This window comes from Gossypium hirsutum, chromosome D13 (assembly GCF_007990345.1).
Source record: "Gossypium hirsutum isolate 1008001.06 chromosome D13, Gossypium_hirsutum_v2.1, whole genome shotgun sequence".
Classification (NCBI taxonomy): Eukaryota; Viridiplantae; Streptophyta; class Magnoliopsida; order Malvales; family Malvaceae; genus Gossypium; species Gossypium hirsutum.
In genome coordinates this window covers 4,171,035-4,191,695 of record NC_053449.1, presented here as the reverse complement: position 1 = coordinate 4,191,695, position 20,661 = coordinate 4,171,035, and the positions used below count along the sequence as shown (strand labels likewise).

At 32.2% G+C, this 20,661-nt stretch overlaps 3 protein-coding genes and 1 long non-coding RNA gene across 5 annotated transcripts; all 4 read right to left on the bottom strand.

The window, feature by feature from the left end:
• Positions 1-223: 223 nt before the first annotated feature.
• Positions 224-1,287, bottom strand: LOC107919602 (uncharacterized). The gene is made up of 2 exons (XM_016849034.2): positions 800-1,287; positions 224-692 (listed from the first exon to the last, which is right to left on the bottom strand). Exons 1-2 carry the CDS (start codon positions 1,098-1,100, stop codon positions 433-435), a joined length of 561 nt encoding a protein of 186 aa, XP_016704523.2. The 5' UTR covers positions 1,101-1,287; the 3' UTR covers positions 224-432.
• A 1,956-nt stretch (positions 1,288-3,243) lies between these two features.
• On the bottom strand, positions 3,244-4,140 carry LOC107894962 (uncharacterized). The gene is made up of 2 exons (XM_016820118.2): positions 3,760-4,140; positions 3,244-3,656 (listed from the first exon to the last, which is right to left on the bottom strand). Exons 1-2 carry the CDS (start codon positions 4,064-4,066, stop codon positions 3,397-3,399), a joined length of 567 nt encoding a protein of 188 aa, XP_016675607.2. The 5' UTR covers positions 4,067-4,140; the 3' UTR covers positions 3,244-3,396.
• Positions 4,141-8,420: 4,280 nt separating this feature from the next.
• Positions 8,421-9,190, bottom strand: LOC107919442 (cytochrome P450 CYP749A22-like). The gene is made up of 2 exons (XM_041110024.1): positions 9,053-9,190; positions 8,421-8,969 (listed from the first exon to the last, which is right to left on the bottom strand). The coding sequence occupies exons 1-2, from the start codon at positions 9,068-9,070 to the stop codon at positions 8,763-8,765; spliced, it is 225 nt and encodes a 74-aa protein (XP_040965958.1). The 5' UTR covers positions 9,071-9,190; the 3' UTR covers positions 8,421-8,762.
• A 5,305-nt stretch (positions 9,191-14,495) lies between these two features.
• On the bottom strand, positions 14,496-15,680 carry LOC107918792 (uncharacterized). Of its 2 annotated transcripts, XR_005923490.1 has the most exons (4): positions 15,400-15,680; positions 15,090-15,313; positions 14,788-15,020; positions 14,496-14,706 (listed from the first exon to the last, which is right to left on the bottom strand). It is a non-coding gene; the product is annotated as an uncharacterized lncRNA (long non-coding RNA). The 2 variants fall into 2 exon arrangements; XR_005923491.1 differs by having other exon boundaries at positions 15,090-15,668.
• Positions 15,681-20,661: the final 4,981 nt, after the last annotated feature.

Sequence of the window (20,661 nt, the reverse complement as noted above, 5' to 3'; positions counted from 1 at the left end):
AATTGATTATTTGAATACAGATCTTGTGTCAATTTACTTGTGATTCATTCTCCTATAAAAACTTAAATATTTGATTATTAATGTATTAACTCTAATAATATATGATATTAAACAAATTTCTAAATATTGCAGATTTAAAAGTATCTAATACTTTAAATGAGTAAAGTATAAAATTAAAGAGATTTCCCTCATTAAACTTCTTTCTTTGAAACAAATTAAGAAAGGTTAATTTGTTCATCAATATAAACTTTAAATGCAATTATAACATGTCTTATTTTGCATCATTACAACATAAAATAAACCAAACTAGTAGCATCTCAACCATATTAAGAAACAATCATACATTAATTTTGTCAACAAAGTGAAATAAAACTCTATATGTATGTGAGTTATGTTGGATGTCGATCTTTCTCTGAGATAATCTCCAAGAGTTTAGTAATGCCAACGAAAGAGTGGCATCACCATGAACCTCATGCTGCCGACCTTACAATGGAAGCCATTACGTTCACCACAAGCAAAGTAATAGGGTGTCCACCTCTTCAGCACAAACTCGAACCCATCGCCACCGCCTTCGGTTGTGTTTGCCACCATCTTTGCTCTCTTTAAGTCGCAATTCAAGTAGCTCCATCGGTCGGGAAACAAGTAAACGCTGTGAGGGACTGTGGTATTGCTTGGTGGATCGTACTTGAACACTACGTACGCAAACCAATTCAAAACACCATTTATTTCAACAAATAAATATAAAAACAAGGTAGCTTCCCATTTCTTTGGTTTGTAAAATGTAATATTAAGGACTCACCTAGAGTATCGTTGAAGTAAAAGGGTGCATTGTTGAATGCCCAATTGGAGTAGTTGAAGCCAAAATGCCAGTTTTCTGATCCACCAACAATGATCTTTTTGGATCCTTGAGTTTCATTCAAGGGATGGTTATTAAAGCCTTGACCAGTGTGGTTAGACGTAGAGGAGCCCCAACCCCAACCCCAACCCCAGCCAGTGTAGTTGGAGTTAGGGGAGCCCCAGTCCTTATTAGCCAGGCTTACTCCCAACACGGAAGCAGTTGCCACAACTAGGATAAGTTGATATGCAAACGTGAAACCCATTTTCAGAGTCAAATTTCAAGACTCAATATAAGATTCAGCTAAAAGAAAATGGAGTTGAAGTTGATGGTTTTTGGCAATGGCATGTTGGGGAAGAGGTTTATATAAAGGGGAGAAAGGAGGTGGAAAATGGTGCAAATGTGCCAAATTGACCTTTTTTTCTGCTTTGGGTAGGCGAGAAAATGGAAACAGCAATGATATGGCAAATATTTGGCTTTATTCGCATTTTAGCCTTCAAATTATACCTGTTTTCCACATTGATACTTAAATCTTTGTTTTTTTTTTTCTCATATTGATACCAAACTCCAAACTGCCTTAAAAGATTCTGAAACTAAACCCATTTTAAATGTTGATTTTGCTTGGGTTTGGGAATTGTATGGGTTGGCGTTGGTTTTTCTTGGGTTTTAAAAGTTATTGGTCAGAGAGCATTGAACTGTGTTTACCATTAACAGTTAAAGTTTAGAAGCAGTGTGAAAAATCATATGATTGTGATGGTGGGTGAGCCGAGGTGCCGCCGTTGGCTAATGGTGGTAGGTGGGGAATTTTGTAAATTGCCTTTGATCATTCAGTTCAGTTTTAGTTCTTGGATTGTGTTACATCTTCTCCAGTACCATAACAAAATGTGAAAAGTGCCATACTTTGATCTGGGGTTGACAGGACATAGTTAGTCATACGTTTATGTGATGTAATAATGACAGCTTTACCTGTTGATTGTCATTTTCATTTTCAAACTTTGGCGAGGAATAGAAGGCAATTCGAAAACATTCAACTATAAGCCAGGAATAGTAACTTTTAGGTTCCACGATCTTGCACTTTCTAATGCTTTGGGACTTCATTATGCCATGTTTGTACTCTAAAAAGCTCTTAAACCAAAAATAATTAAAAATATAATTAAGCCCCTTGCAACCATTCAAATTTTACTGTTAACTCTTCCGTTATTGATTTTGTTGATTATTAAAATCAACCTAGATAAATGGTACCTTCAGATTTAATCTTTTATTTTTTTATAAAAATAAAAAAATTTATAAGAAAAATCATACAAAATTATAAAAACTCGGAAAAAAACATTTTTTTAACCCAATGCATTGCATGAACCCAATACCCTTTGTTGCACCTTCACCTTGGCTTATATAGCGACTCCTCCTTCTCCAATTGCAAGTTAAATTTCACCTTTAAAAAAAAACGAATTTAATCAACTTTTCGAAAAGAATGGAGTTGTTATTTTTTTTAACAAAAATAATGAAAATACTAATTAAAATGTTAAAATTTTAAACATAATAACTTACGTGGCAATCTAAATGTATTTCATACTATTTTTTTTATTTTTATGATTTTTTTATAATTTCTTAAATTTTGAGTTTTGTTTAATATTTTTATAAATTTTAAATCATTTATTGACGTAATATAAAATATAAATAATGTCATGTCAATATGAAGTACAAAATGTAACGCGGGTTGTCGCACCATCATTAAAAAATTAATGTTTTAGTCAACATCTTCATTAAAAAAAGAGCGATTTAACTCTTTTTGAAAGATTAATGATTAAATTTAGTTTAAACTAGAATAAGGACTAAATTAATAAAAATGCAAACATTGAGGGTAAATTTGATATTTTATTTATAATTTTTAATAATTTTTATTAGAAAAATAGAAAATTAAATATGAATTAGGTAAATACCGCCATCCAATTAGCTAATTTTAATCATCAACGGGATCAAAGATGAAAATCAACAATTAAGGGACTTAATTGATTTTTTGGATTAATGATAACAACTTAATTGAGTGTGAATTAAGTTGAAGGGCATAAAATTTTCTTTCTTAAAGGCTTTCTATCCCTATAAGCCCCGTATATATATCACTTAACATTAACATGGCAAATGGATGTTCAAACTTACAGATCAGTGTAGAATTAAAGAAGATTTAATGTCTTTTAAATGAGTTAACTAAGTAAAGGTCTAGAAATTAAAGATGTATTTTTTTCTTTTGAAATAAATTAAGAAGTCGATTGAGTTTTAATTCAATTGGCATGGATATTGTTGTTAATGCAGGAGGATGTGAATTTGAGTGTGTTAAAGGGCATTATTCTTCTATTTATAGGTTAGAAAGAGACTATAGATAATTCTAAACATTGTGTAAAAAAAATTGTAAAGAAATTATTGATAAAATAAATAATAAGATGACAGTTAATTTATTCATCATTTTAAGAAACGATTACACATTAATTTTGTCATCAAAGTCTAAAAATCTTTGTTATATTGGATGTCGATATTCCTTAAAATGTGATCATCTCCCAAGTATTCTAGTAATGCCAACGAAAGAGTGGCATCACCATGAACCTCATGCCTCCGACCTTACAATGGAAGCCATTACGTTCACCACAAGCAAAGTAATAGGGTGTCCACCTCTTCAGCACAAACTCGAATCCTTCGCCACCGCCTTGGGTTGCATTTGCCACCATCTTCGCTCTCTTTAAGTCGCAATTCAAGTAGCTCCATCGGTCAGAGAACAAGTAAACACTGTGAGGGAATGTGGTGTTGCTTGGTGGATCGTACTTGAACACTACGTAAACCAATTCAAAACATCATTTATTTCAGCAAATAAATATAAAAACAAGGTAGCTTCCCATTTCTTTGGTTTGTAAAATGTAATATTATGGACTCACCTAGAGTATCGTTGAAGTAAAATGGTGCATTGTTGAATGCCCAATCGGAGTAGTTGAAGCCGAAATGCCAGTTTTCTGATCCACCAACAATTATCTTTTTGGGTCCTTGAGTTTCATTCACGGGATGGTTATTAAAGCCTTGACCAGTGTGGTTAGACTTCGAGGAGCCCCAGCCCCAGCCCCAGCCCCAGCCCCAACCAGTGTAGTTGGAATTAGGGGAGCCCCAGTCTTTATTTGCCAGGCTTATTCCCAACACGGAAGCAACTGCCACGACTAAGATAAGTCGATATGCAAATGCGAAACCCATTTTCACAGTCAAATTTCAAGACTAAATATAGGTCCCAAGTAAGAAGAATAGAGGTGAAGTTGATGGGTTTTGGCAATGGCAGCTTGGGTGGGAAGAGGTTTATATAGAGGGAGAAAGGAGGTAGAAATGGTGCTAATATGCCAAATTCACCCTTTATTTCTGCTTTGGGTAGGCGAGAATATGGAAACAACAATGATGCAACAAATGTTTTCTTTTCACGAGTCCACCTTGTCGTCTATGCTTGTTCAAATGGTGATCCACATGCATAGAGAATAAACCAATTCCATATAATTGGGTTTTCTTTTCACTTTTTTTTTTACAAAAAAATAATTTTATAAAATGTTACCAACCATTTGTGCAAATTGCTCAATATCGGATGGAGATTTTCACAATCCAAATAAGTTGATTCTAAGGGAGAATCCAGTTAGACGAGTTAGAGGAAACATGGAATTTGGGGGAGCAATTATATTTCTATAATTTTATGTTTTCACAATAGATTTTTTTATATATATTTTTTCTAATTTATGCATTTTTATAATTCTTGTATAATTTTTATACTTTTTATATGATTTTTAATAAAAATTAAAATAATTTTCACCACTTGACAAAAATAATCTAAAAAAATGGTAGTTGTTATTTTTTATTTGTCATAATCAAGGTATCCACCAGCAATAACAGGGTTTATTCTCCTCACTATGAGTGCTCTCCCAATAGGTAAATAATTGACCATGAAATGTGCTTCATTTCCATAAGTGGGGATTGAACCCTCAACCACATGGTTAAAGAATGAGGTAAACAAACGCTACACCGTGCCTTAATTGATTGAAATTTTAACTATAACAATTAACTGTTAACTTTAACTATTAAAGAGCTTAATTGATTGAAATTTTAATATTCAAGGGCTTAATTGAATTTTTTTGAAAATATTCATGGCTTTAACTTTATTGTTATAATTAAATGGATGTTTATGTTACTATTACTTAAACTTTTTTTGACATAAATGACACTTGAACTTGGAGAACATTAACCAAGGGCTTGTTTGATAATCAATTAAAAAAAAATAAATCAACTAATAATTTATGTTTTTAAGCAAGTTTGATGATTCATAATAAAAGACAAATGATTGGATTTTTCTACGAAAAGATGTGGAAAATGAAAAGTAGATAAATAACTATTTATATCTTAATGTAGAATTTGTTTCAACTATTTTTATTTTATCTCTTTTAAATCCTTCAAATACCCCACCTTTAAATTCTTAAAAAATTATATTTTATCAAACAATCTAATTATATTTTGTATTTAATTTTAATTTATACCAAATAAATTTTATAATTTAAAATAGCTTTTAAAATTATTTTTTTGTATTCATAAAACTCAAGTTTAAAACATTTACTTGAATTTTTTATGACTTAACGAGTTTCCATTAACTATTATAGTTTAGAAATAGGGGTGAATATTCGATCGAGTAAAAAAAATTCGAGTTAGTCCAGTTAACGAATTCTATTTTACCAATCGAACTCAATTTGAAAATTTTTCGAATCGAATCGAGTTAAAAAATTTCGAGTCAAGTCGATTCGAGTTAACAAATCCTATTATTTATACTCAATGTTGCATTTACATGGACCAATTATTTAACTAGTAGACGAAATACAAGATTATATAACTACATAAACAATATAATTGTTTTGTTTTTTAACTTAATGGTTTTTGGCTTCAACTTTAGAAAATCTAAATATTTATCAGAACAATGTAGTTTTATATTTTCTTATTCGGATTTTCAGATAACTCAAATTGTGTAATTCATATTCGAGTTAAACTGAAAATTTTGATTTTTTTTATTCGAGTTAATCGAGTTATCGAATCAACTCGAATAACTCGAACTATTTAATTCAAAATTTACATATTTTATTAAAATTTTTAAATCAAATCGGATTTTGCTAATCCTCTTTCGAGAGGACGAGTTGTGGTTGGTAGAGAATTTTGTAAAAAGATTTTAATGAATCACCCGAATGGATTAAAAATTAATGGAAAGTTAATGTGATTTTTTTTCTTGAAATGTGTTTTACCTTCTCCACTACAATTCACTTGAAAAAGATTGTTAAAAGTGAACAGGGAGAATATATCTAAACTTTAATTATGTATTTATTACCATACAGTACATATAAATTTTTAATTTTTAGACTTCAAATTTTATGGGTTATTTCAATTTTAGTTTCAAAATTATTTTTATTAGATTATTATATATATCTATTTAATTTTGTTAGATTTTTATTTTATTTTAATTGCAATTAAATTAGATCTGTCTATGGGTCGGGCCAGATGGCTCGCTCGAAAAGTAGGAGGATTTAGGTAAAAAATAGACCCAAAAAATATGTTTGGACAAAAAAATAAGGCCCATTTAGAAAACGGGCCGAGCCTCAGCTAAGGCCTTTTGTGCTTGAGCCCGGCCCGACCTGAATATGCAAAAAAAGAATAAAAAACCTATTGTTTTCTTTTTTTTTACTGTTTTGATTCTATTTTCTTATTTTTTTTCACTATTGTGCTACCATTTCACTATTAGATTGTTACCATTTTTTAGTTATTGTTTGGATATTGTATGACTGTTATTTTATTATTAATTTTGTTACTATTTTAGAGGCATTTGCTTGTTAAGTTACACACTATCTTAGCATTATTTAAGTATACATATTATTTTTTAATTTATTTTCAATTTATTGGGAAACATTTATTTTAATATTTTTAGTATTTGTACATATTATATTTTTTTTAAAAATTATATAACAAAAATTAATATGAGCGGGTTGGACCGGGTTTGGCATTTTTATGTGGGTTGGAGTTGAAAAAAATTTTATGCCCATTTTTCAGGCCGGACTCTAACAAACGAGCTTAAAATTTTGGTAATATTGTTTTTAAACAAATAACTAGTTTCTTTAATATTTGTAATTACTTCTTTTTATTATCAATTAGATAATATTTTGGTGCAAAATAAATTTCAACAAACATAATAATATGGTTACATATAAAAATATTGCAACAAAATATTATGGTTGTTAAAATTAACTTTGCACAATATTTAAATATCGTGTAATATAAGACGTAACCAAATATTATGTCATTGTAAATTAATATTTCATAACTAAGAAAAAATTGTTATGTAAATGCATTAGCAACTATATTATTGTTGTTGTTGCGCAAACTATTTGGCAACCACATTTTATGGTTGTTTAAATAAATTTTTACAGTTGTTGCACAATTAGTACACAACCAATTAAAAGATCATTGCAGAATAATATTTAACAACCAATAGTATTATTGTTACGTAATTGATTTGACAACCACGTTTAATGGTTGTTAAAATATTTTTTTGGCAATGAAATATAATTATTGCACAATGTAATACACAACCAAATAAAATATCCTTACAAAATAATATTTGGTAATCAATATTATTATTGTTACGTAAAAAGCTTAGCAATTTAATTTTACATTATTGCAAATTTTATTTTGCAACCAATATACTATTGTTACGTAATAGTATTTGTAAATATTATCATTGTGTTAAAGATATTGTAACAAATTCTATTATAACTAAAACACTATTAGATAAACAAATTATATCATTACGAAAAAATATATATTTTAAAACGAAAAAAAGATGTTACAATATATATAATTAAAAACGACTTTTCAATTTCTGTGCATATTTTATACAAAGGAGGTATACATGATGAACTCACAACGATTTTTTTTTGTTAAAATAAAATTTTAGCAATAAATTTTAACACATTCATATTTTGTAATATATTATATTAAAAAATTAAAAATGAAAACAAGCAATGGCCGGCTCCAGGAGTGAGTGCTTCAAGCAGAAACTCTGGAAGAAGGGAACCAAGTGCAATAAAAACTTCACTACTGCAGTAGTAATGGAAGAAAGACACCTAATTATAGGATCCACCGGCCGAGGCATTGTTTGGAGCTCCTGGACTTGACATCTTCACTGTTTCTCAAATGCTGGATGGGTCATATTCCAAGCTGTGTGATGAGATCCCATAATGTCTCCTTTGTGAATGTGTATAGAGAATCTAACTGCTTTGCTGATACTTTAGCAAAATGTGGAGTCCAATGTCTTCATGGCGTGTATATGACTGGGTTGTGATGTTCTTGTTCCTGTGTTGCTGTATGATGTTCAGGGAGCTGACTGGATTTGCTGCTGCCGTTCCAGCTTTTTGGGGTAGTTTGAATTCATTTCTCTTTGGTGGACTATTTTGTTGTTGATTATGTTATGTACAGGACTGTAGGGCCTGCTCCTGTGGTGGCGACGTTTGCTGTAATACCTTTTTAACCTTTAACAATATCAACAAAACATGAAATCCCAAAACCATATATCATCATATGGTTGCAAAATACAGTATTATCCACATTTTATTATATATTACTATATTGGAGACCAACAGCCTAGAATTTTAAGCATCATAACGTAGTGAATGAAACAACAACTGAATCCCATGTTGTGGCCTGAGTGTAAGACGTTGTAAAGGTGCATGAACATAGCTAGGGGAGAGGTTGATAGTGTAGCGTTGCAGAATCATGGAAAGTGCAATTTTCGCTTGAATGATTGTAAAGCTCATGCCTACGCTACATCGAGGTCCCAATCCAAAGGGCATAAATGCAGCTGCATTGTACTTAGTAGCTTCGGCTATCCCTCAGCAAACCTCTCTGGTTTGAAAAGATCAACATCATCTCCCCATAAGTCAGGATCATGGTGAAGTGCTATGATTCGCATGTCGACCCGTGAATGAGTAGGCAGGACAAGTGTTCCTAATCGGACTTCTCTTCCTACTTTTCTTATCATGCCACTTATAGGAGGACAGAGCCGTAAAGTTTCATTGATAATCATGGTAATCTGCTGGATAAAAAGAAATCCAAAGGGCAATATAAATGTTCACTGTTAGTTTTCAAGCTATTGAATTTGTATAGTTTGCTTACCGTCTTTAATTTGGCCATCCCTTCAGAATCTGGGTTTTGATTACCAAAGACCTCAATCACCTCTGCTCTTGCTTTATCTTGCCAATCGGTATGTATTGCTAAAAGCAGGGTTGCCCATGCAAGCAAGGAATTGACTGTTTCTTGTTATTGGGAATTATCCATATTTATGGAAAATCAAAGATATGTGTATCAAATAATAGAAAGTCAAAGATATGGGTATCAAATATTGGAAAGTCAAAGATATGGGTATCAAATATTGGAAAGTCAAAGATATGGGTATCGAGATATTGGCATAATAAAATCTGAATATTTGCAATATATGGTCCCTAATTGTAAAGTGACTTTGCAAGTTGATCCCTGAACCTCAACTATAAATAGGCATAACCATTTCTCATTCTGTATCTCAAAACTTGCCATTCTCTACTTAAGGCATTGTTTTCTCTCTCTCTCTTTGTGAATTCTCACTTGTATTTTGGAGTGAAATATATTTGGTAGTGCCCGAGGACGTAGGCAAAATTTGCTGAACCTCGTTAAATTATTGTGTTCTTTATTGTATTATTCTGCATGAATTGTGTGTGTGATTGTAGTGATTTATTGTGCTATTAAATTACGATTGAGGGATATTCTGGCTAGGAAAGACCTGGTACTTAAGCGATCCTTGTGATCCACCTCTCTTTCCTGGGAATTGAACTTAGTGTGATTTTTTAGTACAATAATTTTACTCTTTTACACGCTTCCGCACAACAATTGGTATCAGAGCTAGATTCGTACTTGGGGAATACGATCGTTCACGGCACTGTTCACGTACTGTAGTTGGGATTGAGGAGAAAAAATGGAAAAGTCATCGTCAAAGACTACTGTGACCAATGCGAAATTTGAAGTAAAGAAATTTGATGGTACCAATAATTTTGGTATGTGGCAATGTGAGATCCTGGATGTCTTATGTCAGCAAGAGCTGGATATAGCCCTTGAAGAAAAACCTGACAAGATGGATGACAAGGAATAGGCCAAGATCAATAGACAGGCATGTGGAACAATTCGCCTATGTTTGGCCAAAGAGCAGAAGTACTCTGTCATGAGGGAGACATCAGCGAAGAAGTTGTGGGATACACTGGAAGAAAAGTTTCTAACAAAAAGTCTTGAAAATAGGCTTTATATGAAAAAGAAACTTTATCGATTCACGTATGCACCCGGTATGTCGATGAATGACCATGTGAACTCATTCAATAAATTTTTAGCAGACTTGCTAAATTTGGATGAGAAATTTGAAGATGAAGACAAGGCATTACTGCTGTTGAATTCTCTTCCTGATGAATATGATCATCTTACCACCACATTGCTTCATGGGAAGGATACAATCACATTTGATGCAGTCTGTAGTGCGTTGTATAGATCTGAGACTCGAAAGAAAGATAAAAAGATCACAGAGATACAACTACAGAAGTCTTAACAGTAAGAAGTCGTTCGCGCAGCAACAAATCTGGTAGAAGGAGTAAGTCCAAAGGGGGACCTGCCAAAGATGAATGTGCTTTTTGTCGTGAGAAAGGGCATTGGAAAAAGAATTGTCCTAAGTTACAAAAGGGTAAAGCTATTTCTGATGCATGTGTAGCGGAGCATGATGAGGAGTCAGACTTTAGCTTGGTTGGCATGGCAATGGCATGTCATACAGATGAGTGGATTTTGGATTCGGGATGTACTTACCATATGTGTCCTAATAAGGACTGGTTTTCTAGTCTTAAAGAACTAGAAGGTGGAGTTGTTTTTATGGGCAATGATAGCGCTTGTAAGACAATGGGAGTAGGTACAATCCAATTGAAGAATCACGACGGCTCAATTCAAGTCTTGACAGATGTTCGCTACATACCTAGCTTGAAGAAAAATCTTATCTCATTAGGGGTCCTAGAATCTAAAGGGCTCACAATCACTTTGAGAGATGGATTACTAAAGGTAGTAGCTGGGGTATTGACGGTGATAAAAGGCACAAGAAGGAATAATCTGTACTATTTAAATGGAAGTACAGTTATTGGATCAACATCAACAGCTTTTACGAAAGATGCAGATTCAGAGGCTACCAGGTTATGGCATATGCGATTGGGACATGCTGGTGAAAAAGCTTTGCAGAGTTTGGCGAAGCAAGGCTTGTTGAAAGGTGCAAATTCTTGCAAATTGGAATTCTGTGAACATTGTGTTCTAGGCAAGCAGACGAGGATAAAATTTGGTTCAGCAATTCACAATACAAAAGAAATTCTGGACTACGTTCACAGTGATGTGTGGGGACCTACTAAAGTGGCTTCTTTGGGAGGTATGCACTATTTTGTTACTTTTGTTGATGATTATTCAAGAAAAGTATGGGTGTATCTAATGAAAAGGAAAAATGAAGTTTTGGATGTATTTCTGAAATGGAAGAAGATGGTGGAGACCTAGGCTGGTCGAAAAGTCAAACGACTTCGATCAGACAATGGTACTCAGTACAAGAATGATCCATTTCTACAAGTATGTCACGATGAAGGTATTGTACGACACTTCACTGTTCGAGATACACCACAACAAAATGGGGTGGCAGAACGTATGAATCGGACTATACTGGAGAAAGTTCGATGTATGTTGTCCAATGCTGGATTGGGCAAAGAATTTTGGGCTGAGGCAGTTACATATGCGTGCCATCTAATTAATCGGTTGCCATCAGCTACAATAAATGGAAAAACTCCTATGGAGAGGTGGGCTGGTAAACCTGCTATTGATTATGATTCTTTACATATTTTTGGTTCCACTGCATATTATCATGTAAAAGAATCTAAGTTAGACCCAAGAGCAAAGAAAGCATTATTCATGGGTATAACTGGTGGAGTAAAAGGATACCGTCTCTGGTGTCCTGATACAAGGAAAATAATTTTCAGTAGAGATGTGACTTTTGATGAATCAACCATGATGAAGAACAATGATTCACAAAAGGATAACACAACCAGTGGCACTTTGCAGCAGGTGGATCTTGAAAAGGTTAATGATGATCCAGCTAATATTGAAGGAACAAATGATGAAGAAGTTTCGACCCAAGAACTTCTACAACAACATGATTCAATTGCATATAGAAGGCCAAGAAGAGAGATTCGTATGCCTGCTCGCTTTGATGATATGGTGGCCTATGCACTTCCAATTGCAGATGATGATGTTCCTTCTACTTACACAGAAGCAAGAAGTAACTCTGATAGTGTAAAGTGGAAGCAAGCTATGAATGAAGAAATGCAGTCTCTTCATAAAAATAGGACTTGGGAGTTGGTGACACTATCTAAAGGAAAGAAGGCAATTGGATGCAAATGGGTATATGCAAAGAATGAAGGATTTCCTGATAAAAATGAAGTCCGATACAAGGCTAGATTGGTAGCAAAGGGTTACGCTCAGAAAGAAGGAATAGACTACAATGAAGTATTTTCTCCAGTTGTGAAGCATTCGTCTATTCGAATTTTGCTAGCCTTGGTTGCGCAATATGATCTTGAACTAGTTCAGCTCGATGTGAAGACCGCATTTTTACACGGTGATTTGGAAGAGGAAATCTATATGACTCAGCCAGATGGATTCAAGGTTGCTGATAAAGAAAATTGGGTTTGCAAACTGACAAAGTCGCTTTATGGATTGAAACAATCTCCAAGGCAGTGGTACAAGCGATTTGATCAGTTCATGAAAGGGAAAAGGTATACAAGAAGTAAATTTGATCATTGCGTGTATTTTCAGAAGCTACAAGAAGGATTTTTCGTATACTTGCTCTTATATGTTGATGATATGTTGATAGCATCTAAGAGTAAAGTTGAAATTGAGAGATTGAAGACTCAACTCAACCTTGAGTTTGAGATGAAAGATCTAGGTGAAGCTAAGAAGATCCTTGGCATGGAAATATGTAGGGATAGAGCTCATGGCAGAGTTAGTTTATCTCAGAAGCAATATTTAAAGAAGATACTACAGAAGTTTGGCATGAACGAGCAGACTAAAGCTGTAAGTACCCCGTTGGCTTCTCATTTCAAGCTTTCTGCACAACTATCTCCTTCGACAAATACGGAACAAGAATACATTTTACAAGTTCCGTATTCTAATGCAGTAGGTAGCTTGATGTATGCAATGGTGTGTACAAGACCCGACATTTCACAAGCAGTTAGTATAGTGAGCAGGTATATGCATAATCTTGGAAAAGGACATTGGCAAGCTGTGAAATGGATTCTACGGTATATTCATAAGACCATGGATATTGGATTACTGTTCAAGCAGGATACTACACTTGGTAAAGGTGTTGTTGGGTACGTTGATTCTGATTATGCCGGTGATTTGGACAAACGAAGATCAACCACTGGTTATGTGTTTACTCTTGCTGGAGGACCAATGAGTTGGAAGTCTACACTGCAGTCTACAGTTACGTTGTCAACCACAGAAGCTGAATACATGGCTGTAACAGAGGTTGTAAAGGAAGCTATTTGGTTACAAGGTATGGTTAAAACCTTGGGATTGGTCCAGGAGCATATTAATGTGTATTGTGATAGTCAAAGTGCTATTCATTTAGCAAAGAATCAAGTCTATCATGCACGTACAAAGCATATCGATGTACGTTTCCACTTTGTGCGGGAAATTATTGATGAGGGGAAAATTCACCTTCAGAAGATTAAGACTACAGATAATCCCGCAGATATGATGACCAAGGTGGTAACAACAATCAAGTTCGAACATTGTTTGAACTTGATCAATATTCTGCATGTTTAACAGTTGAAGAAGGCACTATCAAGTGTTGTTGACAAAGGCAGAGAGAATTGTGTGAAGATAAGATTACTCGAATCAAATCTTCAAGGTGGAGATTATTGGGAATTATCCATATCTATGGAAAATCAAAGATATGGGTATCAAATAATAGAAAGTCAAATATATGGGTATCAAATATTGGAAAGTCAAAGATATGGGTATCAAATATTGGAAAGTCAAAGATATGGGTATCGAGATATTGGCATAATAAAATCTGAATATTTGCAATATATGGTCCCTAATTGTAAAGTGACTTTGCAAGTTGATCCCTGAACCTCAACTATAAATAGGCATAACCATTTCTCATTCTGTATCTCAAAACTTGCCATTCTCTACTTAAGGCATTGTTTTCTCTCTCTCTCTTTGTAAATTCTCACTTGTATTTTGGAGTGAAATATATTTGGTAGTGCCCGAGGACGTAGGCAAAATTTGCTGAACCTCGTTAAATTCTTGTGTTCTTTATTGTATTATTCTGCATAAATTGTGTGTGTGATTGTAGTGATTTATTGTGCTATTAAATTACGATTGAGGGATATTCTGGCTAGGAAAGACCTGGTACTTAAGCGATCCTTGTGATCCACCTCTCTTTCCTGGGAATTGAACTTAGTGTGATTTTTTAGTACAATAATTTTACTCTTTTACACGCTTCCGCACAACACTTGCCCAGAAAAATAGAAAGTTTTACACTCATCTACCAAATCTTGTATCGAAAGCCTATTTTTCTCGTCCGCCTCATGATAAGCAGTAATCCCAGAAAATCACGACCGAAGTTATCAGTTTCTCCGGTCACTACTTTGGCTTCCCTTTTTTTAACAATCTTCATCACAGAATCATGTATCATTTTGGCAATTTCATCAGCAGATTTCCAAAACTTGCTGAAAAGGAAAACCAGATTAAATCAACCCATTGGCAGCTGAAGTATGCTGATTAACAAAGTAAAGATTTGATGAAGTTACCTGATGATGAGAATCTCTGCTTTATAAATATTTCTGCCTGCAATTACTGTCAACTTCATCAACATGTCAAAAATCTTCTCCCCTTCCAAGTAACTGCTACCAAAGGCGGTTCTGGATATCACTTCTGAAGTCAATAATCTGAACTCTTGGAACACTTCTATCTCTTTGCCCTCCTTACTTTTCCATTTCTCAAGCATGGTTTCAACTCTAGCAACTACTGCTGGAATCATATTCTGCAAAAAAGTATCAAGTTTGTAGATGTTCCACTACAATAATTAGAGTAGAATGTGGCGATGATTTACTTTTAAGCTCTCCCCATGAAAGGCATAATGGGCCAGTTTCCTTAGCCTTGCCCATTTCTCACTTTCGATTGAACCAAGACCGCCGCCTAGTAGCTTGTCAAAGAAATATGAAGCCTTCGGCTTTGGAAAAGCCTTTTCACTGTTTTTAAGGACCTCGTTTACCAGATCTGGGTCTGTAATTAGCAGTAGAGCTCGAATTCCATTCCAGCTAAGATAAGTCCTCCCTGAAAGAAAATGATTTCCTTTCTTGAAAAGTGGAGGTTAATCAGAAAATGCAACCCTAAAAAGAGAAAAAAAAACATATTCTCACCGTATTTGTTGATCCAGGAGTAAACATGAGGTATGACTCGGGAAATATATCTTGTGTCAAGGCCATAGGTTTGGTAGATGCTTCCATGAGCATTTGGGCAGCTTCTTTGTTGTTTCCATGGATAAATTCATAAGGAGGTCCTCTGATTCCTTGTGAATTCATGATGAACTGTACACGATGAGGTATCCACCAATACTTGTAGAAAACATTGAGCAAAGCAACGAAAAGGAAGAGGCATAAAGAAGCTGGAAAAAGGATTAGAAGATTTCCCATGGTCTCCATTTTCTTAACTTCACCGATTAGATTTTGCATCTGTTATGGTAATATGGGTTTTGCCGCTTTTTTACAAAAATAATTCAGAATTTTTTTTATTAATTTCGCCACCTACTTGTCTCGTTACTTAATAATTCGCCTATAGAAATTAAAAATTATTATAAATATCTTATTAAGTTAAGTGGATGTTGATCATGCTTAAGATAAAACTTTTATGTATTTTAAATTTTAATAGTTATTAGAATTAGATCTCAATCTTTTTTATACTTCTTATGCTTATAAATAAAATATGATAAAACATTGTAATAATCTCTTTGATCAATAAAGTATATTTTTTTATTGTTTTCATGTTTTCTTTATTTTTTATTCTCTCAATCTTTCTTTATTTTATAACACGTTATCAACACGATGATTTTCTATTTTTTTCAAAATCTTTCGAAGCTTCCCATTTCTTTGGTTTGTAAAATGTAATATTATGGACTCACCTAGAGTATCGTTGAAGTAAAATGGTGCATTGTTGAATGCCCAATCGGAGTAGTTGAAGCCGAAATGCCAGTTTTCTGATCCACCAACAATTATCTTTTTGGGTCCTTGAGTTTCATTCACGGGATGGTTATTAAAGCCTTGACCAGTGTGGTTAGACTTCGAGGAGCCCCAGCCCCAACCCCAACCCCAACCAGTGTAGTTGGAATTAGGGGAGCCCCAGTCTTTATTTGCCAGGCTTATTCCCAACACGGAAGCAACTGCCACGACTAAGATAAGTCGATATGCAAATGCGAAACCCATTTTCACAGTTAAATTTCAAGACTAAATATAGGTCTCAAGTAAGAAGAATAGAGGTGAAGTTGATGGGTTTTGGCAATGGCAGCTTGGGTGGGAAGAGGTTTATATAGAGGAAGAAAGGAGGTAGAAATGGTGCTAATATGCCAAATTCACCCTTTATTTCTGCTTTGGGTAGGCGAGAATATGGAAACAACAATGATGCAACAAATGTTTTCTTTTCACGAGTCCACCTTGTCGTCTATGCTTGTTCAATTGGTGATCCACATGCGTAGAAAATAAACCAATTCCATATAATTGGGTTTTCTTTTCACTTTTTTTTTACAAAAAAATAATTTTATAAAATGTTACCAACCATTTGTGCAAATTGCTCAATATCGGATGGAGATTTTCACAATCCAAATAAGTTGATTCTAAGGGAGAATCCAGTTAGACGAGTTAGAGGAAACATGGAATTTGGGGGAGCAATTATATTTCTATAATTTTATGTTTTCACAATAGATTTTTTATATATATTTTTCTAATTTATGCATTTTTATAATTCTTGTATAATTTTTATAATTTTTATATGATTTTTAATAAAAATTAAAATATTTTTCACCACTTGACAAAAATAATCCAAAAAAAAATGGTAGTTGTTATTTTTTATGTCATAATCAGGGTATCCACCAACTATAACAGTAGTTAATCTTCTCACTATGAGTGCTCTCCAAATAGGTAAATGATTGACCATGAAATGTGCTTCATTCCCATAAGTGGGGATCGAACCCTCAACCACATTGTTAAAGAATGAGGTAAACAAACACTACACCATGCCTTAATTGATTAAAACAATTAACTGTTAACTTTAACTATCAAAGAGTTTAATTGATTGAAATTTTAACATTCAAGGGCTTAATTGAATTTTTTTAAAAAATATTCGTGGCTTTAACTTTATTGTTATAAAATGAATGTTTATGTTACTATTACTTAAAACTTTTTTGACATAAATGGCACTTGAAACAAGGGCTTGTTTGATAATCAATTAAAAATAATTAAATCAACTAATAATTTATGTTTTTAAGCAAGTTTGATGATTCATAATAAAAAAAACAAATGATTGGATTTTTCTAAGAAAAGATGTGGAAAATGAAAAGTAGATAAATAACTATTTATATCTTAATGTAGAATTTGTTTCAATTTTTTTTATTTCATCTCTTTTAAATTCTTCAAATACCCCACCTTTAAATTTTTACAAAATTATATTTTATCAAACAATCTAATTATATTTTGTATTTAATTTTAATTTATACCAAATAAATTTTATAATTTAAAATAGCTTTTAAAATTATTTTTTGTATTCATAAAACTCAAGTTTAAAACATTTACTTGAATTTTTTATGACTTAACGAGTTTCCATTAACTGTTATAGTTTAGAAATAGGGGTGATTATTCGATCGAGTAAAAAAAATTCGAGTTAGTCGAATTAATGAATTCTATTTTAGCAATCGAACTCAATTTGAAAATTTTTCAAATCGAATGGTGTTAAAAAATTTCGAGTCAAGTCCATTCGAGTTAACAAATCCTATTATTTATACTCAATGTTACATTTATATGGACTGATTATTTAACTAGTAGAGGAAATACAAGATTATAACTACAAAAACAATATAATTGTTTTGTTTTTTAACTTAATGGTTTTTGGCTTCAACTCTAGAAAATCTAAATATTTATCAGAACAACGTCGTTTTATATTTTAAATTTTAATAGTTATTAGAATTAGATCTTTACTTTTTTTATATTTCTTATGCTTATAAATAGACTATGATAAAACATCGTAATAATCTCTTTGATCAATAAAATACATTTTTTATTGCTTTCATGTTTTCTTTATTCTCTCAATCTCTCTTTATTTTATACCACGTTATCAGCACGATTATTTTCTATTTTTTTCAAAATCTTTCGAAGTTGTCCCATAAATCAAATTCTTTTTCACCTTAAACTTTCTCCCTTACAACTTCATCTTCATGATGTTGAAAGATTCAATCTCAGAATGGATTGTGATTCTTATTCTCGATCTTTGGTTTATTGTACAAGTATGGGTAAAGTGTAGATTTGGTAAGAAACTTTTATATTTCGACCATATTTTCTTTTTCGATTAAGGTATAACTACTATTAATTTTTATTTGACATAAATTTCACATTCTGTTAGTATTTGATTTTTGGCTTTTTGGGGTAAAGTTTTATTATTTAAAAGACATAATTATTGATTAGATATGTTTGCTATTAATATGGTATGTTATTTTTTTCTATTTTTTAATTAAATTATATTATGCATAATATTTTTGTGTTTAAATTTTTTTTCTTGTTATTTATTCTTGAAATTTTATTAGAATTATGGTGGAAAGTCTTATTAACCTACCATTGTTGAGTGAAAGGAAATTTGATAGGATCTATTTAGTCTTATTAACTTTCTAATATTGAATAATTGTATGATATTTTTTAAATTGAACTTATAAATATTTTATTAGAGCAAGATAAGATTTTATAACATATATGTGGTATCGAAATTTGATACAATGTGTATCAGATAATTTTCAAGCATCGTACATGAAAATTTTAATTATTTATTAAATGATTTTTACTATTAGATTGTAAATGTTATTACGAAAATAAAGTTGTTTTACTACTTGTAATAGTGCTCGTGATAATAGTCAATATGATGACGATGATGTTAAAGATCTTCATGTATATTTTATTATGTTTTATGTATTATATCATGTTTATTATAATTGGAGACTAATCATGACAATATGAATAGATAAATTTTGATTTAAATCTCACGCATGTTTGCGATGGTGATTATGAAATAAAGAATCTATTGGGATGTTTATAAGTCCATCCTACTAGATTTGTTGCATTCCCCGAAGAGAATGTAAACATAAAGAAAATAAAGGATATACTCATGGACCACTAAAAGTAGGAACATAGTAATAAATAAGAGAACAATGAGAGTTCTCAAGATAAATTTTCAAATGGTAAATATAACTTATGTTACCAATGTGATATGGAGATTACTGGTCACATATGTGGTGCATGCCCAAATATTTTGTCTCTAATAATATCCTTTAAGGAAGGATATGAGAATCTAGTAATAAATTTTATCATTACAGATAGAAAATATTTATCTTATTTGGTGTTGAAATAAACAAATATATTCCAATATTTGATAGTAAAAAGTTAATTGAAAGCTCTAGAAGAGATAATATATCAATATCTAAAAAGCACAAAGTTTGTGATAGTTAATGCATTAGTTTTAAAAGATATTCATAATGGATCTCATGTTGAGATTGTGAATGAGGAAAAGATTATATTTGATATGAATCAAAAGAGGATTGAGTTATTTATATTTTGAATCGAACTTGGGACCTCTCGCACTCTAAGCGAGAATCATACCACTAGACCAAATGCCTTATATTTGAAGATTTTGACATATTCCCTAAAACGAATATTATATATAATTATTTGAAAATTATATTTATTTATTGACTTAGTGGCATTATAGACTTCACATAGATTTAGACATTTACAATAGTAAATGTCACAATAGTATTTATATGTGGATACAAAATAAAAGAATGACAATAAAATTATCAATTTATTACAATTTAGTACAATTGAAACACATGTTAAAGTAAACAAGAAGTTTACTAATACAAATGCATTTACTACTTGGCGTAACCAGTTAGACCATCCTGGATCATATATGATTCAAAAATTAATTGAGAATTCATATGGACATTCATTAAAGATCCAAAAGATTATTTAATTTAAAGAATTCTCATTTGTTGCTTGTTCTCAATGAAAGTTGAATCTTAGAAACTCACTAGCTAAAGTTGAGATTTAATGTCTTGCATTTCTGAAATGAATATGGGCCCATTCATCCACCATGTGGATGATTTTGATATTATATGATTTTGGTAGATGCATCTACAAAATAATCACATGCGTTATCAACTCGCAATCTTTTGTTTGCGAGATTGCTTGTTTAAATGATTAATTTCAGATTATACAATTAAAACAAGTTATCTTGCTAATGTTGGTGAGTTTACATCCCAAGTTTTCAATGATTATTACATGTCAATTGGGATAAAAGTTAAACAACTTGTAGCTCATGATCACACACAAAATGATTTAGCTGAATTGTTTATCAAATACCTCCAACTAATA